Source organism: Tribolium castaneum, chromosome 1, assembly GCF_031307605.1.
Source record: "Tribolium castaneum strain GA2 chromosome 1, icTriCast1.1, whole genome shotgun sequence".
Classification (NCBI taxonomy): domain Eukaryota; kingdom Metazoa; phylum Arthropoda; class Insecta; order Coleoptera; family Tenebrionidae; genus Tribolium; species Tribolium castaneum.
In genome coordinates, this window is record NC_087394.1 from 27654264 (window position 1) to 27676707 (window position 22444).

Here is a 22444-nt window from a genome sequence, read left to right on the forward strand (position 1 = left end):
AATTTACGTAAAAGGAAAAGAAAAAGCCGAATTTTTGAAAAAATATACACATAAACAAGTTATTGAATTTCCACAACAACCAACATTACACGCCGATAAAGTTAAATGCATGTACCATCTAAACGATAACGCATATTGCAGTCTACATAACGTATTTTTTTTAAAACAAACATTTCGTTAAAAGTGTACAAAACATTGTGTAAATAATCTCAACTCATCAGTCTATTAGTAATCATGGATCAAGAGAGTTGGATAACGTGTCGTAATAATCCAGGACATCGCCTGAAAGTAAAACATCTTCGACGACATTTACGAAGATGTCTTCCACATCGTGAATATTCTTGGAGGAGTTTTGATTGCGGAAATGGGAATTATTTTGATTCATCTTTATCCCATAATACTAATAATGATTATCAACAATCATCGAGAAGCAACTTTGAAAATACAAACTCTTCAAAAAATATTTTTTGTAATGAAATGGAATATTAATTGAATTAATTAATTGTAGTATTTATAAATAAATGTTATAAATTTATAAACATTTGTATTTTTTCATAATATTTACCACTCCCTTACACTTTCAATAATCCTTGTACACCACCCAAAAAATTCATTTCATTTATAAAAAAGAGTTGATTATTGCAGTGGATATGAGTGATTTTTCTCATTTGTTCAATAAATTAAACAGGTTAACGATGTCCTTGAAACAGGCGGTTACACTCCATCCTGTCTACATAGGTCTTCTTTTTACATTTTTTGTGTCTATATGTTAACCTTGATGGAATACACCAATGTAGTTGCAGTAAGAAGTTGACCTTGACGGGAGCTTTCAACAATTTATAAAATTGCAAGGAGTGCATGCAGAAATTCATTCTGTGTTGTACAGGTAGTCTGTGTACGAAATAATGTGTTCAAATTATTTTGCTCATTTTAAACCGTGTTCTCATGGTGACGAGTGTTCTCAGTGTCCCGGTCCCTCAACTAGGACAACTGTAAGTAACCAGTCATCCAAGTTATTATTTAAAGTATTGAAGGGAAAAGTTGCAAATCCCTATCAAAACCGTAGTGGTTTTAATAGGGATAAACCTAGAATCAATATCGTTTCTGATGTAATTATTAGACCTGCTAATTCAAAATTAATCAAAAATGATGAGACACAATTTGAACAATTTGCCAAGTCGTCTTTAAGTCAATCTTTGAGGGAAGATTGTCTTGAAGAGGATGTGATTGAATGTAGTCAGTTAAGTGTGAAAGAGAAGCAATTAGCTAATCACGCTGTTGCTAACATTGTTCAAATCGTTGATGAGGATGATGATTCTATGGTTACTCCTTCATCACAACCTGATAGTGAATTATCGTTTTCTTTACCATTCACGCAATACCTGGCTCAACATGGTATTGAAAATGATTATTCGGACGACATCTCGTTGACCTTAATAGACCAGTTTATTAACGAAGACGAGGCGGCGTCCAATCCGGTTGTGGATGAAGGAACTTGTCCCATCAATAATTCGGTTACCGATGAGTTAAATGTATTTGATAATGATATGGTGGTGGTGGAAGAACCCCCAATCTCTCCCAGTCCACCACAAAGCCCCTTCGTTGAGCCAGTGTTTACCCGCCCCGTTACACCAACATCTCCTGAAGCGGCACCCGCGGTATTAACTCAACCCCCTATGATAATATCGCAGGACATCATTGATGCTTTATCGGAGCCTTGGGTTGAGGTGGAAAACGTTATCAATGGTAACGTTGAACATCCCCCTCAACCCAATTCACCGATTATTGAGGAAAATGATGTTCTGCCAGAGAGATTGGTGGTGGTAGAGGCCGAAAATAACATCATTCGGTCACCATCACCACCACCGTCACCCATGATATTATCACAGGGCGTCAATGACATACAACAACCATCTGGATCCGAGGTTGATGTGGAACTTAACATCATCACACCACCACTCCCTCAGCCTCCTGCAACGTTCGATCCGATGAGTATTATTACTCAAAATGTCATTGACGCACTGGCAGAGCCGTGGGTTGAAGAGAGGAGGCAGGGTGAAGAGATGGATGTTGAAAATGACATCATTCAACCCTCTCAATTGTCACCCATTCTAGGGCAAATAAATAATAGAGTTGAGAATAGGGTGGAGGGTGGAGACGTTGATGTCGAAAACGAAGACAATGACGACGACGACAACATCATTCCACCCACTCCCCCTCACTCACGATCAAGGAGGAGTCGGCGCCCTAGAAAGCCTCGTAGACGTGCGCGAAAGTCCCCATTAATATTAATTACTAATAATTATAATATTAATATTAATATTAATGATGTTAATATTAATTTTTAATATTAATAAATCCTATTTCCGTCCTACACTCATATCAAGTACATTTAATTCGGACGCGATTTTCCAAATTTTAACATCATACTACCTACAACACGATGGCAAGCATGCTGCTCCTCCTCGAGGTCTTGCTGGATACCTATCTTTGAACACAAAAAAATATATATTTATATAGTATAAATAAAAGTCTTTCAAAGATAGTAACAGAAGGCAGCAAATTTATTATTAAACTTTATTAGTAACCTGTTTAATTTATTATTTCATATTTTCATAAGAAAATGCATCACTGTGAAAACTGTAATAAACAATTTACAACCCGTCAATCACGACTACGCCACGAAAAGCTCTATTGTCAAGTGGTCAAAAAACAGGAAAATGGAGGACCGGCCGCCAAAAAACAGAAAATATGTCATTCAACTGGTAAGTTTTAACTAATAGGTACTCTATTTTCAATTATTTTTCTTTTCTAGCTAGCAACAATTATATGTGCGTTACATGTAATCAAGAAATTGCTCCAAAGCTTATTACGGCTCATGAGAGAAGTAGACAGCACAGAAATAATTGTCAAAGTACTCCCTTGGAGGATGGGGTGTTTGCACTCAGCAGTGCATTTAAATCACGCATCGCTTCATATAGGATTTGTGATGAGGGCGATTATATCGATTTAAATGAATTTATGGATAAAATTCACAATAAATTACTTGGACTTATTGTTTCACAAATTGAAAAATTTAGTACAATCAAAATTAATTTGGAATTATTTGGATTGTATACCATTGAGTCAAAAAATATATTTGATGTAAAATCTTTCAATACTACTAACAGAATTGTCACTTTAGGCACGAATATTAGGAATATGTTGCATGACTTTCAAGAAGTTATTAGTCAAAAAATGATGGATTTTTTGGAACGAGATTCAGGTAGTTATATATTGTAAAAATCTATATAATACAATTATTTTTTTGCTTCTGTGTTTTAGGCTGGACACTTGTGAAAATTTTACATTTAGAATTAAATGTAAACTATTACAATCCATTGAAAGCTTCATCGTATATCCCACTACCGCCAAGCGTGAAAATGAAGAGGGCAATAGTTAATGTTCAAAATCAGGATATTCATTGTTTTGGTTGGAGTGTCGTAGCAGCAGTGTGTCTACCTATGGGACCAGAACATTTACCCAGTTCATATCCACATTGGTCGACACTTTTTAATTTCCAAGGTATTGAATTTCCTGTAAAACTGGATAGTATTGCAAAATTTGAAAGTCAAAATAATGTCTCTCTTAATGTTTACGGACTTGAATTACTTTATGTAAACAATAAGGTAAAATTTGAAATTGTGGGACCATTATATTTTACAAACTTTAAGAAACCGGTACACATAAATTTATTATTGTTGAGTGATAACGATGGTAATCAACATTACTGTACAATAACTAATTTGCCACGTTTAGTATCTTCCCAACTCTCAAAACATCATCATTCAAAATTTTTCTGTGATGGATGTCTACAATATTTCACAACCCAAGCTTTATTAGATAGACATTCTTCGACTGATTGTGGAAAACTTTATGCTAGAATCCCAAATAATGAATTAATAACAAATAGATTTGGTTATAATGTTCCCGCTAATGTATTAGAATTTCAAAATTATCATCATAAAATGACTATCCCATTTATTGTTTATGCTGATTTCGAATGTTTATTGAAACCTATGAGTACAGTTGCACCAAATCCAAATCAATCATTTTCGATAAAAACTTTTCTCCATCAACCATATTCATGTGCATATTACATTAAATGTTCATATAACGATCAATTATCTAAATTCCAAAGTTTTCGAGGACAGTCATCTGTGGTTGACTTTATTACAGCATTAGAAATAGATTTGATAGAGATTTATAAAAAGTATTTAAGTATTGTACAACCAATGCTTCCATTAACTATTCAAGAAGAGTTTGATTATCTTACAGCAACGGAATGTCATATTTGTCAAAAACCTTTTCAACAGAATGATATTAAAGTAAAAGATCACTGTCATTTAACGGGTCGTTATAGGTCCGCCGCGCACAGTAATTGTAACTTGAATTTTCAAATTCCAAATTTTATTCCGATAGTATTTCATAATTTAACAAATTATGATAGTCACTTATTCATTAAAGAGTTGGCCCTTGAAGAAAGTGAAATTAATATCCTTGGTAAAACTAAAGAGAAATATATTACATTTTCGAAAAAAATTTGTGTAGGCGAATATCTAAATTCAAACAATCGAATAGTCAAGGAGCACTTACACTTGCGTTTTATAGATAGTTTTCAGTTTTTGGCATGTTCATTAGAAAAACTGGCAGCAGCCTTGGATGATGCTCAATGTATGGAAGTAAAACGATACTTTCCCGTTGACAGAGAATTTCAGTTAATTAGACAGAAAGGGGTTTTTCCATATTCATTTATCGATGATTTTTCTAAATTAGATCTCACGGAATTACCACAAAAAATTGATTTTTACGATAAACTTCGCGATGAGCATATTTCTGAAGATGATTATCAACGAGCTAATACCGTATGGAATACATTCCATTGTCAGACTCTAGGCGAATATTCTGATCTCTATTTAAAAAGTGATATTTTACTATTAGCTGATGTCTTTGAGAATTTTCGAAACATGTGCCTTAAGCATTATGAACTTGATCCAGCACATTACGTGACAGCACCATCTCTTAGTTGGAATGCTATGCTTAAATTTACCCATGTAAAATTAGAATTATTGACTGATATAGATATGTTGCATTTTTTCAAAAAAGGGATTCGTGGGGGAGTTAGTACATGTGTTAAACGAGCGGCTCAAGCAAATAATAAATTTCTTCCAAATTATGACCCTTCGAAACCGACATCATACATTTTATATCTCGATGCAACAAATCTCTATGGTTGGGCTATGAGTGAAGTACTCCCTTTAGGTGGATTTACTTGGTTAACGCAAGACGAAATTAATTCACTTAGTATTATGGATTTGACTGATACCACACCTGAAGGTTATGTCCTTGAAGTAGATATCTCTTATCCTTATCATTTACACAACTCTCATAATGATATGCCATTTCTACCTGAAAATTTAATTCCACCAAACGGAAAATGTGCGAAACTCATTCCAAATCTATGTGCTAAAACAAACTACATAATACACTATCGAAATTTAAAACAAGCTCTACAAAATGGACTAGAATTGACAAAAATTCATAGAGTACTAAAATTCAATCAATCGTCATGGCTCAAACCATATATTGATTTAAATACGAAATTACGAAATCAGACTAAAAATAAGTTTGAAAAAGATTTATTTAAACTCATGAATAATAGCGTGTATGGAAAAACCATGGAAAATGTCGATAATCGGGTAGATATTAAACTGGCTACACATTGGAAAAAAAACGGTCACAAGTATGGAGCAGAGACATGGATAGCCAAACCACAATTTAAAAATTGTTCTATTTTTACTGAAAATTTAGTTGCAATAGAAATGAATAAAGTTCAAGTAACGTATGATAAACCTATTTATGTAGGATTCAGTATATTGGAAATTTCAAAAACTTTAATGTATGACTTTTTTTATAATTTCCTTAAAGTTAAGTATGGAAATAATGTACAGCTTTTGTATACGGATACGGATTCATTAATTTTAGAAATTTATACGGAAAACGTATATAATGATATTAAACAGAATATCGATCGGTTTGATACTTCAAATTATCCCGAGAATAATATTCATGATATTCCTAAAACTGTGTCTATTATCGGTAAAATGAAAGATGAGTATGCTGGTGTACCAATTGTACTTCTTTATGGCACCGGTGCCAAAGCATATTGTGTGCAAACAGTGAATGATTTAATTAAAAAGGCTAAAGGTGTAAGTAAACATGTAATTGATAAATCTCTAACACTGTTACAATATCGGGCAATTGCAACAAATCCTTCATCTTCATCAGTTTTCTGTGTTATGAACGTTTTCAAATCTTATTTACATAATATGTATACCGAATTAAGGAATAAAATAGCACTGTCTAATTTCGATGATAAACGATACATTTTAGGTAATTCAATTGATACATTAGCCTGGGGACATTACGATATTGATAGAGATCGAAATTTAGATTCTCTAATTAGAGAATTGCAAAAATATGTGGAACCCACTGATTGAATTTTACCTTATTGTAGATATGTAACGATATGTAACCATTTATTTTTACTACGTATTTATTATTATTATTATTATGTATTTATAATTGATGTAATGTGTAAAGTATTTTTATTTGTATTCTGTAAGTCAACAATGAAACTTGTGCAACAAAAAGATTTATTAAAAATTTCTAACCACGACTATTCAGTTTGTGTACCCTATCAACAGTTTCCTAAACATAATACTTTATTCAATAATAGTGTAAAAAGAGGACTAGTGGTTGGACGTTCTGGATGTGGAAAAACAAATGTGATATTAAGTCTCTTGCTGCATCCAAATGGATTACGCTTCACAGACATTTACTTATTTTCAAAAACCCTACAACAACCAAAATATCAATTTTTAAAATCGGTTCTGGCACCTCTCGATAAAGTCGGTTACTATGAATATGAAGATGGTGCCGAAATTCCTCCTCCTAAAGAAATCAAACCCTATTCCATAATAATATTTGATGATGTAGTCACTTGTAACCAAAATATAATACGTGATTATTTTTGCTTTGGTAGGCATTATAATATCGATTGTATATTTATTAGCCAAACGTATTCTTCCATTCAGAAACAATTAATTCGTGATAATGCTAATTTCATAATTATCTTTCCTCAGGATGTATTAAATTTAAAACATATTTTTAATGATCACGTTGGTACAGATATGTCATTTGAAACCTTTCAGAAAATGTGTTCACAGTGTTGGCAAAAACCGTATGGATTTGTTACTATTGATAAGGATGCTGAACAAGACAATGGGCGTTATCGTAACGGTTTTGATCAGTTCATTAAAATATAAATGTAAATGTTTGTCAAAGATTTATTTATTAGTCGACGATCGACATGGATAAACGTTTAGCTTTAGAGCTGGATAAGGCAAGACGACACGTTAAACAAAAAGTACGATCATTATCTTCACACATTGCAAGTTCGCAAAGACGTTTCGCAACCCATATTCAACCTCTAACTGATCCAATAAAAAGTTTAATTTCTGAAATTAAACATGAACGCGAAGTTGTCCCAAAACAGGAAAAAATATCAATTCATCATGAGATCAAGCAACCGGAGGCGAAGCGACTTTTTGAGTCAACGACTACAAGCCGTAGTACTACATCGCTCGATCCACGATTCAGTTTAATGCGACAACATGCGGCTGCTAGCACACCCAGAGAGGAGGGAGAATCACTCAGGAATGTGACCATTGGAAAGTTGCAAGAAACATTAATAAATTTGTCAAAAACCGATGCATTTCGCCATTTTCTTAAACAATGGACCGGTTTACCTCGACAGTACATTGAAGATATGATTATTGACACAGAAAACAAATTTGATCATCAATATGGTGTGAGACATGGAACCGAGGCAAATAAATTTTTTATTGGCAATTCTGAAATTGATTTCAAAGACGATCATGTAATCGTTCAAAATGTAGCTTATCCTGATACACCTGGATTGTATGAATTATTATTTAAAAAAAATCCAACTAATTATACTCAATCAGATTTAGAAACTTATCGAAATATTGTCATTCGAACCAATGCAGACAGAAAAAACTATAAACCAAATGCACAAATTCTGGGGAATGTAGGGAACAAATATAAAACAATTATTCGACATTTCTCGAGACAGCCACTACCGCTTCAGGAACACCGTGCATCTCAGTCGCCGCCATTTTACAGTGATACTGAAGAAAGCCTTGATGCAGATCAAGGTCAATCGACTCCTGTCCAGCAACGAAGCCGCAGTAGTAGTCTTTCAATTCTCGTACCACCAGCACGTAAACAGTATCCGCGACTTCGCAACATACCTGCAATACAACGATTGCAGACTCAAGGTCATGAACAATCAACTCCGACAAGTAGTATCCAACCAATATCAAAAAGAGTTAAGGGTGGTAGTATTCTTCGCACATTGGCTTTAACAGATAAAAATTTAGAATTTGTTCCCTACAAAAATCCCAACACACTCGTAAATAGACTACGTCTTTTATTATCATCGACAGTAGCTGGTAATAATAATCATATGAATGAAATCAATCGCATCATAACAGAATTGCGTGAATCGAAAATAATTCGTTAATAATTTAGAGACGACTTGTATATATTGCAAACACATTATATTTTATAGTTAGTATTTCTACATACTTTATTCATTCAATAGACAAGAATATGACATTAGATAAATTTGGTGAACACATTAGTGAACACAGAATTCGGACAACTTTACAACGTGTCAAATCTTTCTCATATACCACAATCTCACTCTTTGGGACACTGGATCCAGCTAAAAAACTTTTTGTATTATTTAATATTGGTACGAATTATATTTTCCCATTAAAAGAAGCAACGATTACGTCTGTAAATGGTAATCCATCGAGCGGGTGGATTGCATTAATTAATTCGAAACAAACTACGAATTTAATTGGTCAAATTTTACGTGAAGGTGACAAACTATCATTTAAATATGGACCCAAAACATCAGAAGCTAAACCGATATATATAGAAATAGTTTTAAAAGTACCAATCCACCATGAAGCATAGTGATTTAAATATTAAGCGTCAAGTTGTTAATGAACTACATGCACCGGCGAGAGTGAACTTTAAAAGACGACGTGTGATAGTGAAAGGTTTAAATGATTTATTGCAACTCGATCTGGTTGAAATGATACCATATTCACGCGTCAATAAAGGCTTTAAGTATATCTTAATGGTTATCAATGTTTTTTCTAAATTTGTATGGGCTGTTCCATTAAAGAATAAGTCGGCTTTAAGTGTTGTAAATGCAATGAGTGAAATTTTAAAAACTCGACGTAACGTTCCTAAAAACATTCAAACAGATCTGGGAAAGGAGTTTTACAATAAACATTTTCAACAATTAATGAATAAATACAAAATTAATCACTACAGTTCTTATTCGAATTTAAAAAGTAGTGTTGTCGAGCGCGTGAATCGAACAATCAAGGGAATGATGTATAAAGAATTTTCGGTGCAAGGTCACTACAACTGGATAAACATTTTACCTGACATAATAAAAAAATACAATAATACCAGACATGGGACTACTGGTTTAAAACCGATTTCAATAAATAAGAAAAACGAACGCAAAGTTTTGGATCAAGTTTATAGTCATCTTAAAACAATGGACATTTATAAACCCAAATTTCAAGTTGGTGATTTTGTTCGAATTAGTAAACATCGACATCTTTTTAAGAAAGGGTACACCCCAAATTGGAGTAATGAAGTATTTACAGTTTCGAAGATTCAAAATACTAATCCTAGAACTTATTTGCTACAAGATGTTTCTGGAGAAACAATACGAGGAGGTTTCTACACTGAAGAATTACAAAAAGTTAAATATCCGAATGTATATCTCGTTGAGAAAGTTTTACGAAAGAAAGGTAACCGTTTATTCGTCAAGTGGAGTGGAATGGATAAAACTCATAACTCTTGGATTAATTCATCGGATATTACATAGATAATTATTATTATGAATTGTTTTTTTTTTTTAATAAAATAAACTAAAAGGAATCAATTAAAACACTTTATTTCATCAATATTATAGGTAGTACATTAAATATCCTTAAATCTATTATAAATCCTCCATATTATTCTACCACTTATTTAATTATAAACTAATTAAATCAAGACGTCTCTTGAAACCTTTAGTTTACCTCACCTTTGGCGCGCGCCCGACACTGATCAAGGTTAACAAGTCTGCATACCTATGCATAAGAAGACGCCCATAAATAATACATGAATACAAATACTATAAAAAATAAAACTACAACAATGCTATTTTTAGTAACTAATTTAAATTTTTGAATTGTAGTTTTGTCTGTGGAAAGCAATTTCACATATCCACATTTTGGAGAATGTTTTTTATGCTCCATAAACGCATCATCACTTTTTTCCCATCGTGAAATTATTACTCCACAAACAAAACACTGGGTACAATCAGATATTTGAATATAAAACAATCCCGCTTTTGCTAAACTCCATGGAGATGGGTATGAATGTACCCAGTTCTTATATGATAACAGTCTTTTATCAAAACACTCGTATAAACATTTTTCATATTGTCCATCGTCTAGACACATGATTTTTATTCATTTATTTTAAGAAACTATCACTAGCACAAAACGCACACTACTTCACACACATAAGTCTTTTTCCGATAATTTCATCCTACTCTTCGGCACTCTCGTTAACTGTAAATGAAATATACATTTCTTTAATTTCTTTTCATCCTCCATTTTACAGTATGTTCACTCATCTAATATTTCATCATCAACACGTTGAAACTCAAAACAATGTGCAGATGTCGGGATTCTAGCATCTTCTTTTCCCAAATATATTAAATATAGTGGACGTGGATCTCGTAATAACTCATCAATTTTCTCCTCAGTCAAATAATCACTTATTCTTCTCGGCAGAAACACTGCATAATTGTCCAACTCAACAAGCACTGAATTTCCGAACAGAGACTTTGTGCGTCTAATATTATGTATGCGGAATCTTGTGTTCAACTCTAGCTCACCAGCTTTTAAAATGGGTTTCTGTCCGCATCGAGCGATTCGATTCAATACATCCATGACCCAGCAGCGAATACTCTTAGACATTAACACAGATATATGCACTTTTTTTATATTATTATTTCTCGGAGGATTAAATCAGTACTGACTGCTATCAAACTTGTACTAAATTCTATATATTAACTATACCCCCACTTTTTAACCTTGAATGAAAATGCATCAATATTGTGGCCTTGAAAAAGTGAGATAATGAGAAAAAGTGAGATGAAAACATCAAAGATAAAGAGGGAATGAGTGGTCTTGAAACAGTGAGCGACTCTCTGCTTGCAGGTCACACTTACTTGTATCAGTAGGTTGAAATAGGTGTACATAAAAACATGTAGCTTTTTTTTACAACTTTTATTTTTTTTATACAATAATATAATATTTACAGTTTACTACGACTACTACTACTTTGCTAAACTTATTCTACACTATTTTTACGAAAGAACCCCGACCCTAAAAAAATTCACAATAAATTACTGTTGAAAAAGATTCAATAAAACTTACTTCTTTAATTTAAGGCATTATGATTCCTTTTAGATTTTAAGAAGTCGAGGTAGCTGGGCTCATTGAAATGATCCCAGTTCTCCTCTTCTTCCTTCATCATCACTTCACATGAGGATCTTTGTTTTTCGACATTATGAATTTTTTTAGATTTCAGGAAGTCGAGGTAGCTGGGCTCATTGAAATGATCCCAGTTCTCCTCTTCTTCCTTCATCATCACTTCATGTAAGGCCCTTTGTTTTTCTTTATCGGCCCGATGGCACTTCCATATGTGCCTTTCGAGCCGAAACCAAAGAAGAATGTGGTTTTTGTCGTATGGACAAACTATGATATCCTCTGAAAAAAAATTATTTCCAACTAAACTACTAAAAAAATATTAAACTTACCAGGAGTATTATAAATAGAACTTTTTCTGATGGGTTCCATTTTTAAAGAATTTCTTGTTATAGTAGATATACACAAGAACTGTGTTACACAACACAACACATTATCTTTTATACAGTTTGGGGTGGAAAATGAGTAAGGACAATTGCGCGATTCATCTTGAATGAGTGAGGAGTTGTTGGCCTTGAAAAAGTGGGGAGTAGCATGAATAACCTTGACCTTGAAAACATCAAGGTCCAATAATGCCTTGGCCTTGAAGTGGTGGGGGAAGTGGGAGGGGTTGGCCTTGAAAAGTAAGAGAGAGAACGAGTGGCCTTGAAAGAAAGAGAGGGAAAATGGGCGGGGTCAAACTCAAGGTCAAGGTTGTGTTGTGTTGTCCCCCCATTCGTTATCTACTCTCTCACAAACTTGACTTTCAAAAAGAGATTTTTATAGTTTAAAAAATAGGAAAAAAATTACTTCTATTTACTATTTTTTACTAACACCTGGGGTATTATCAAAAACTTGTACTTATTATTCAGAGTGACCAATTATACAATACCGAAAATCAAGACATAATTGATTAAATAATTTATTACGTATTTCGAAAGATAAACGAATAAGTGAAAAAATTTCTACTTGCCACTTTTAAAAATATACCTCATTAACAAACAAAACAAAAAATTAACAAACAGGAACCCACTATTGACTCTCCCTGTGCATAATAGATACTTATCCATAGCCAGTCTATTATTAGATCATAATACCACTACTAGAAGACGTCTTATGATATCAATAAAACTTAAATTTTATTTAAAAACCTGAAAAACTTCTTTTGTAATGTCATCAACTAGATGCACTAGATTTTTAAATGTCTCGTTATTTTCTAAGATATTTATTAAAAAGTCACCACGTATTTGTGTAAAAAGGTTTTATTTTTCAAAAAACATAGTCACTTTTACAACTTTTTTCTAAAATATTACGTTGTCGCCGATTTTTTTCAAACACATTTTTTCTACCATTACTCATCGCAAATTTTTTATTATATTAATTGACAACTAAACTACAACGAAAAAGTAAAAACTTTTTAAAACTCATTAACCGAAAAATTAAACGAACTTATCAAGAAATGAGAAAATACGACGAAAACTAAAAATCTGATCAACTGTTTTAAAAAATTAAATCCGCCTATTTACTAGCAATTTTTTTAATCGAAATAAAGATATTTTTGCCGTTAGTAAAATTCTGTCGCACTAGGCTATAGCCCATTCAGCCCACATGTAAATATGCCACTGGATCGACCATTTAAAAGAAAACAATTTTTGGGAACGTTTGTGATCTGGCATTGAAGTCTCCCACAAACTTGACATTCAAAAAGAGATTTATAGTTTAAAAAATAGAAGAAAAAGTACTTCTGTTTACTATTTTTTACTAACACCGGGGGTACTATCAAAAACTTGTACTTATTATTCAAAGTGACCAATTATACAATACCGAAAACCAAGAAATAATTAATTAAATAACTTATTATGTATTTCAAAATATTGACGAACAAGTGATAAAATTCTAAGTTCTAATTCCAGCTGACAGATCGATAATCGTTAAAAAATTAAAATGAATTATAATTTAATTAATTACAATTCAATAAAACACACGGGTCTTATGAAAAAATCGTCTCGTGATTAATTAATTAATTCGACAAACGTCACTTCTACTGCAAACTTCGTTCTCGCGTTTAAACCCTTGAGGGGATAAAATACATTGTAAGACCCTTATATAATAAATAATTACAAAATAGAACAAAAAAAATATCAAGAAAAGAAAATTTTAATAAAAAAAAATTAATTATAATAATTAAACTGGGAATGGTTAATTAATTCAAAATAAAAAAAATCTTAAGTTTGGAACTGCTCCTGAGGGAGCTAGAGTCTAAAGAACCACCGAAAAATGCCGAAGAGTTCCCTACTTGCATAATTTAGGCTGATATTCACCCCAAAAAAATTGATAAAAATTAAAAAAACATTCCTTTTACGGGAGTTTTATTGCCATTTTAGCCAGGACAGCATTTAGAAAAAAGGTACTGTCCTGGATAAGGCAGTGCGGTTGATCCCTTAAGTTATTTCGACAATTTGTAAGCTATACTTTGGCCACTCCGCATCGAATTACCATGACTGTTGAAAAAATCCTCCGGTCGTCGATCAAGCCGGCCTATATTGTCGAGGACCCGTCCAACTCGACCAAAGCTGTATACCTCCCGAGGCAATTAACATTCCATGTAAACAAGAACGGTCGTGGGCGCTCGCTCAGACTCACCGAAAGATTATTAATGGAAAAATCCCATCTTTCTCTCCACAAATCGTATTTTTCTCGTTTCAGAGCTCATCCTCGAAACCGACCCCGAGAAAGGCAAAGGCGGCGAATACGCATTCGACAATCCAGCGTTCAAAGGTAATTTCGCTTTGTTTACCAACAATTTGCATTTCTACGACTGATTCACCGAGGAATGTTGCAAAGAATTGAAATGACCTTGTTGCTGCACAAGGACTTGGCTATTGCGCGGAAAACTTTTACAATTTTTGCATTCTTTCGCAGATCCTGGACTAACTCCGATCGGGAAATTGGAGAAGGAAAAGGTCGACGCGAACAAGACGAAATGGACGCAGTGGCCGCCCCTGACGGCCCTCACCACCAAGTCCGAGAAAAAGAAGACTTTGGATGACAGTGCCATTGATGTAAACGCCCAACGAAGTATTTTTTTCTAATCTAATTTCGACAAATTTTAGGGAAATTTGGTGAAAGTGGTGGCGTTACGCAGCCATGATTTCACCGGTCTGGGGTTCAACATTTGTGGCAACATGAAAGAAGGGATTTACATCAAGGATGTCCTGCACCGAGGGCCTGCCTCCGAGTCAGGCAAACTCAATCCCGGTGATAGAATCAACAGTGTCACCATTAGTTTCGAACACATGGTATACGAAGATGCTTTAACAATTTTAAGTTATGCTAGTCCCTATGAAGTCATAATCGAAGCACGAGGCGGGAAAATGTTCCAAACAAGTGGGCAAGGGGCCCAACCAAGTCACCCCGTGTACAGGAGCTCCTCTTGTACGGAACTCTTCCAAGTCAGTTTTTCCCCTTCTGGTGTCTCTCTCACTTTACCAGAATCATTTCCAGGTTAACTCCGCCAAACGTAAATTATTTGGCACCGAAGAACACTCCGGTTCCCTCAGTTCGAACTACTCAAGTCTCCAGAAATCTAGAAGTAACATGACGACCCTTGAACGCAAGGAATCCGAATCTCCCCGAAACCGCCCCAAGAAAAACCCCCCGAAGACACAAATGTCCCCCGAACAGTTAAAAACGCAGCTTGAGCAAAGAATAATGTCAGACCACCAACACAACTTGAAAAACAAAGTCGAGCCAAAAGTTGAAATGGAGGTCCAAAAAACCGAGAACAAGTTGCAAAAATTCGGCATTAGGGTCCTCCCGCCTGAGAAGAGCCCCAAATCGGCCGAGCTGTCCCAAAACGAGAACAACCTCAACTTGGAGAAACTCCCCATCGGACTTGACGAAGTCGACGATAAGAAACCACAAGTCAAAAAGCGGGAACGCAAACTAACCCCCGAAATTTTCGATCGGGACCATGTGTACAACAGTTCCGGGATCAAACGGGACGCCAACGGAATCCCCCAGGAGATCCCCAACTACATGATGAACGCGGCCGTTGCCGCCCGCAGTAACCGCAAAAGCTCGGTCAAAGACGAGGAGGACAAAACCCCCAAGAAAACCAAAGGCAAGGCGCCGTCACCTCCCGAATCCAAAAACCTGGATGAGATACAACCAGTTGACGATTTCGAGGAAATTGCTCCCAAGCCCACCCAAGACGACTTAGTTGAGGAGATTGAGGTCGAGCTGAGGAACAAAACAATGAAAGACTACAACTCGGACTCGGACCTTGAAACCGACAATCACTCCTCTGTCAACACCATCGAGCTGAATTCGAGCGACATCACCATCCACCACGCCGAAGACACCGAAGACCGCCAAAACCGCAGGACTGCAAGCACCGGCGACTTGACCAAGATCCAGCGCACGCGGAAATCCAGCACTGGCACCCTGGAGCGCGCCCAGAGCCTGGACATCACCGACACCAGCATACCAACCCTGACCAAGAAGCGCAAAGGGAGGATCGAGGACGACTTGATGGCTTCCGAGGAGGATATTTTCGGAAAAGTGGTGATGAGTAAAGAACCCCGCCTGTCGCTGATGCTCGACGGCTTGAACACGTTCCAGCGAAACCGCCTGAAGAAGTCAACCGAGTGGGGGAACCTCGAGGACGCCATCCTCAAGCTGAACCAAGAGGACGAAAGCGACCCGAAGACCGACCTGGACCTCAGCGGCAAGACCGAGGAAATCGACGCTGTCGTGAACAAAATCAACGAAATCAAGCGCGAGTCCCTGGAGGTGCAGCCGCCCATCAAGGAGGAGACCCCGCCGCCGAAGCCCGAGAAGAAGGTCAAGAACCAGATCTGGCCGTTCGAGACCAAGTCGAACGGAAGTGCCATAGTGGAGGATAACCCGCGGCTTGCCTCCGTGGAGAAGCGGCAGCGGAAGCCCCCGATTTTGGACCCAGTGAAGCCGGCGGTTCCCGAAAAGAAGGACCACCTCCTGGCGAAAAAAATCCCCAGTGTACCTGAACCGGAGGAGGAAGTGGTCAAGTTGAACGCGATTGACTTGACAAGGAATTTTATCTTCACGGAGAGGATCGCCTGCAGTCAGGACGACGACGATACGAACGTCTCCGACGATATTAAGGTCTCCAGGCACTCCTTGGGGAGCCTGGAGCGGGCAAAGTCCGACGACGCCAAGATAAACGTTAGCAATGTCACTGTTAATAATCTCCGACCGCAAAGCGAGGAGAATCTGCACAGTTTGGAAATTGACACGACTGAGCCCGAGTTGTACACCACGGCGCTTGATAGTACGGTTAAACCGGAGCCCGAAACGCCCAAAGTCACGATAAGTACCCCCGACATCATCAAAAATGTCACAATCGCCGAAGCGATAAATAAGTTAAACAACGATGTGATGGTTCAGGGACCGTCGTCACTGACTTTGGAGATTTCGAACGATGCGGAAATCAAGGACAATCGATTTATGGTCGATGTTAAACCGGATCGAGTGAAGAAGGAAGATTCGGGAAGCGAGACGAAGAGTTTTGAGGACGATAGTAGCAAAAGTAACTCGTCCCTGACTTACATCACCGAGATCCAGGTCTTGACTCCTAACAACTCGACCAGTACCAACATTTCTGAGATCGAAATCATCCCCAATGTTAACAGCAATAGGTATAAATTCACTACTGCCTACGTTCCAAATTAAGTACAGATTTATGTAGTTTTTAACGGCTAAAAAATAAAAATAAACAAATACTACAACGAAATTATGACCTATGGAGAACCGACTTTGAGTGAAACAGGACTTAGGTCTGACTCTATCGAAGTTTTTGTTAACAATTTTTCAGTTTTGAGATCAGTTTTTTCAGAATATGAGGAATCATCTGACAGTTACTTGTACGAGTTCCTCAAATAGGGTAGATAATTAAAAATAAAAATTAATATTACTTATGACTAGAGTTTGGACTTTTTGGCACAAAAATGACGGAAATAAGCGCTAAAATAAGCTTAAAATTTAAGTAAATTTTGCATACAAAAACTGAAAGTATGCCTAAAAACTTTTTTCAAGAAAATTTCAGTGCTGTTTAAAACAACATTTATTTATCAAATGTTTAAGACAAATAAACCTTTATGAAAAAAAATTACTACATCATCAAGTAAAAAACAAGAATTTTTTTCGAAATTCTATTTACTTTTCGAGTTAGTTATTAAAACATTTTTTTAAATGGTACCTTACTATGACAATTTTTTTTAAAGATTTTGTTCTAAAAGTGACTTCTAATTAAAAAATATTGCATTTAAGCCCGTACTTTTTTTAAATTGAATTATTAAAGTTGCGTTCCGAGTACATTACTAAGAATTTTGGAACTTGGCCGAATTTCATTCGTCAAATTTTTCGCCACGACGTTTCAAATTGAGGAAGTTTTATTAGTTCAAAAAAATATATTTTTTAAATTTTTATGTAATATTAAAGCTAAAAAAACTTTAAGAACTTAAAATCAAAATTAACATAAAAATTGCACAAAAAACGTTTTTCAGCACAAAGACGCCAAATTAGCAAATACGCATTAAAAAAATTGGTTTATTTGAAACAGAAAAGCTTAAACTGTCTCTGACGACAAAAATGTATACGCTGCTTATTAAAATAACGGATTAGCAAAATGTTAGGAATTTAAACTGAGGGAGTCTTATGAGTTATGATTATATAACTTTATGATCTAAATCGCTTGCAGTTGGTTGAAGTACCTAACGTAAATTTATAGACCTGCTTCATGTCTTGGAATTTTCCGGTAATTTTTTTTGAAGTAAGAAAGAGTCTGACTCATGATCAAATAATAAGTAAATAAAATAATAAAAAAATAAAATAATACGGTTTACAACTTCAGTAATCCGTACAGATCTTGAGATGTCTAAGTTAGCAAAATTGTCCAGATTATTAAGGTATATTTGTAAATGTTTAATACGTTTAATGCTTTTAATATTAGTTGTTACATTACATTTGTATCTTGTACAGTGACGTTTGTTAAACATACAATATCTATTATTTATTATCTGTACATAAAATTAGAAAAAATACACATCAGCGTATTGCGAATATTGCTATGTAAGTTATTCCACAAGCTCTCAGAGATCTCAAGCTGTGAATTAAATCATGCAAGAGTATTCAAGAAAAAAAAACATTTTTATGACATTTATTAATCAATAACAGGTAAGGAATGATAAATTACTTCAGCAGATATGACTTCAAATGGATTCAAATAAGTCGATATCAAATGAATTTTAAAAATTTTTGATAACTTAAAATAAATAAGTTCACTGCTTTGGTATGTGTTTTTTCAAACTGAATATAGAATTTAAAAATGTCCCTGTAATGTAGTACTAGGAAGTTAGGAAAATAACGAAAATAATTGTGGTCAAAAATTTATCCAGCTATGGTCTTTTGTTTTTCACTTATATTTAATCTTAAAAAAAATCAGATCCTCTTTATTTAAAAAAATAACATTATGCAGTCACTTTTTTACGAAAACTTTAGTAGGTAATGGGGTCAACGATTTATTGTTAAGCATTAACAATCATGTCTACTTATAAAACACTAAAAATAGATTACATTAGATTACGTAATGCACCGTAACATACAAAGACAAATGCCAAATGTCAAAATGAGAAATGGTTTAATGTACGGACTTTAGAAGTAACATAAAAAATGTTTAAACTTCGAACGTTAAATAAGGAGGCCAGGTCTGAACTAGAGCATGTCCGGATTGTAGAAGTTGTACTGTATATGATATTTTTTAATTTTTTTATACCTTTTAGTTATGTTATGTCTTTATCTGACATGTTCTTTTTTAACTTTTCAGCTCATTTAAATGAAATAAATGAGTTTCTTGCCCAAATAATAATCTAAAAATCTAAAACCCCGGAAATAATTGGAATAACATGATTTTGTCGCAGTTTATCAAGTTTTGGCCTGTTCCAAAAAAAAGTTTCGAAATGAAATTTCGAAAGCACTTACAAATTTTGCTATTTAAATAAAATAACAAAATAATAATTGTGGAATTGTTTATATTTTTATTTTTTTTCTCTTTTTTATTTTTTATTTTTTGGGCCTACTTTGCCTTTACCTATACCTAGTTCATGCAGTATCTACTTCATAAAAATTACCAATAACAGTGCTACAACCTACAACATACATAGCAAATGTGAAATAGATAAATAGAATATTAAAGTATAAGTGAATATTGAGGTCTTTAAAACACGCACGATTTTTCCAGCACGACGGCATAGCCGGAGTACTCGAAACACAGAAAGACTTTTAAAGACAACCTTTCGTTGTCACAGAATTGATTATCATAATAAAAAATCATTAAAAATTTGCCATTTGTCTTCAAGCTTTAAATAAGCAAAATATATTATCAATAAAAAAATAATTAAATACTGGGGTTTCTACTTTTTAAACCTCACAAAGTAGAGTTGATTACTAACGCTGTATTCCCACCCAACAGCAATGGCAAAACCCTGGACCTGGAGCACGAATTCGAGGACTACGTCCGCAACTTCGAATCCAACGTGAAAACCTTCGAGTCCAACATCCAAAAGTTTGAAAACCACCTGGACTCGACCCCGAAACCCGACTTGAAGAGCATCATAATAACGGAAAACGACGCCGAAAAGGAACTCCACAAAATCCAAGAAATCGCAGAGGAGCAACTGAAGAAACTCCCCGAAATGCGCTTCACAACATCCAGCTACGAGCCATCGAAACTCCCGGAGAAGCGCCAGTCGCAGATCGAGCTCCTGCGTTCAAACTTCGAGAAAAGCCCGCCCAAGTCCAAGCCAGACACGCCCAAGTCGCGCATTCCCATCGCGACCACGGCCAAAACTCCGCCCACCTCGCCGGAAAGGCGCGATTCGCGCAATCTGGACATGGAAAACGACAAGGACATCCTCGAGTTGATGTCGTCGACGGTCCACTCCACCCCCAAGATAAAACCGCCCAAAAACGTCACAGTCACTTCGATTCGGAGCAATTCGAAGATTCCGTCCGGACTGCCCGTTTTGGGCGGGAGGCCGGCGGTGCCGCCCCGTAGGCAGGAGGAAGACCACGTGGTGCAGGTCTCGACCAATGGCGGAGTGGAGAGTAGTTTTAAGCAGTGGGTGTTTAATCCCACCGATGCCGTGACGAATATCGTCGTGGCTGAGAGTAAACAGCAGAAGTGATGATACGTGCAATGGAAGAGGCGGCTCAATTTAGTGTAGTGGAATTATTTATATAAAAACGTAGTTGTATATATTTGTAAAAGTAATGTTTATGTATGTGCTATTATTTTAAGCTGATGATTTTGTTGGTTTATTTTGTAATTTTAATCGAGGGTGACTATACATTAATAACAAAAAGTACATGTTTTTCTAACCAGAGATAGATATATCCAATAAATGAAATTAAACCCAAAACTTTGGCCTTTATTTTCCTGACCTTGCTAGAGAAAGAACATGAAACGAACAATAGTAGGAGCAGGCAACTAACAATACACCATCCAGTCATTAGTTGTTAATAATTTGTATATTCATTGCTTTTCCGTTGATTGCGTTAATTATTCCACTTCAGTTGATTGACTGTTTCCGTTTTCCGGTTCATAGATTAAAAAAATCCCTCGTGCACGTGCCATAAATTACCATTATGCCTATAATGAGCGTTTATTTCTTGTAAGACAAATCGTAATTACTGGCTTGTTGTCCAGCAATTATCGTAATTATTGAAAAGATCACTTTCGTTGACAACTTTCACTGATGCAGAACCACCGCTTTTGTTAAAAGAAAGTACCCTTGACAATGTTCTTAAAATCTAAAAATGCAGAGATACAGTTCATTGACATAATGAGATCCGATAACAAGAAAATTAAATGAAATTTATTCGCGGTTTGAAACCAAACCCGATATGTTTTCTTAAAAAAAAACATAACAGTGATTTCCCTATTTTAGTCATTTTTTATGATCTTTTAAACAGATTAATAAGTTAATAACAATAAGGGCTTCTGCTTCATTTGCAAATTTTTTCCTTTTTGCCTTTTTAAAGTCGCATTTCAGGTTTTACGCAAATGTTAGTGTTTGTTTGACAGAAAGAAAAGAAAAAAATCACCCAGAGGTCACTACCACATGACGTCAAGTTAATGTCATTTAATTGGTTACTTTGTGGATAAAATTCAGTGGCTGATTAAAAAAACGCGGTCAATTTGAAATAAAAAATAAACATTTTTTTCAAAAACTAGTTAAATCGTTTGATTAAAACTGTCCTATTTAAACATAAAGTAAACAATTTGTGAGTTTCCATTTCTAAGTTAAAACAACTATTTTCTTTTGACATATTTTCGAAATTTTCGAAAATTTATGAGCTCAGTACATGCCTACTGAAACCTTAAAAATTAGTTAAAATAAATTTTATTATCTATTATCACCTAAAACAGTAAATTTATGGAACGAGTGTGTATATTTAGTTGCATAGATTAAATACCTTCAATGACTTCAATAATAAAGAATAAATCAATACAGCAGTAGTCTGTAGTCCTCAGACAAAATATGATTTTTATTTGTACAAAACAACTTTGATTCTAGAGTTAGTTAATTGGAGTCAAGAGTAAAAAAGTTTTAGTCTATTTTAAGTCTTAAACTTAAAAAATAAAACGATTGCCAGTCTAAAAACTAGACACAATGTATAAATTTTCAGCTATAATATTTGTCAATACTCTTTTTTGTTTTAATTTT

At 34.9% G+C, this 22444-nt stretch overlaps 1 protein-coding gene and 2 long non-coding RNA genes across 5 annotated transcripts in view; 2 read left to right on the forward strand and 1 right to left on the reverse strand.

Annotated features, from left to right (window-relative positions):
- LOC103312116 (uncharacterized) overlaps nucleotides 1-21136 on the forward strand; it is a 39499-nt gene extending 18363 nt beyond the window's left edge. The window contains exons 3-7 of the mRNA XM_008193423.3: nucleotides 14385-14456; nucleotides 14601-14740; nucleotides 14792-15130; nucleotides 15183-17356; nucleotides 20188-21136. Coding sequence (XP_008191645.3) covers nucleotides 14385-14456; nucleotides 14601-14740; nucleotides 14792-15130; nucleotides 15183-17356; nucleotides 20188-20902 — 3440 coding nt within the window. The 3' untranslated portion in view covers nucleotides 20903-21136. The remainder of the gene's footprint in view (nucleotides 1-14384; nucleotides 14457-14600; nucleotides 14741-14791; nucleotides 15131-15182; nucleotides 17357-20187) is intronic.
- Nucleotides 862-6718, forward strand: LOC135267946 (uncharacterized). 3 transcript variants are annotated; one of them, XR_010336380.1, is made up of 3 exons: nucleotides 862-992; nucleotides 1890-3265; nucleotides 3325-6718. It is a non-coding gene; the product is annotated as an uncharacterized LOC135267946 (long non-coding RNA). The 3 variants fall into 3 exon arrangements; XR_010336381.1 differs by lacking the exon at nucleotides 862-992 and having other exon boundaries at nucleotides 1741-2765; nucleotides 2816-3265; XR_010336379.1 differs by lacking the exon at nucleotides 862-992 and having other exon boundaries at nucleotides 1727-3265.
- LOC135267945 (uncharacterized) lies at nucleotides 10096-12429 on the reverse strand. The gene is made up of 3 exons (XR_010336378.1): nucleotides 12032-12429; nucleotides 11649-11981; nucleotides 10096-11597 (listed from the first exon to the last, which is right to left on the reverse strand). It is a non-coding gene; the product is annotated as an uncharacterized LOC135267945 (long non-coding RNA).
- Nucleotides 21137-22444: the final 1308 nt, after the last annotated feature.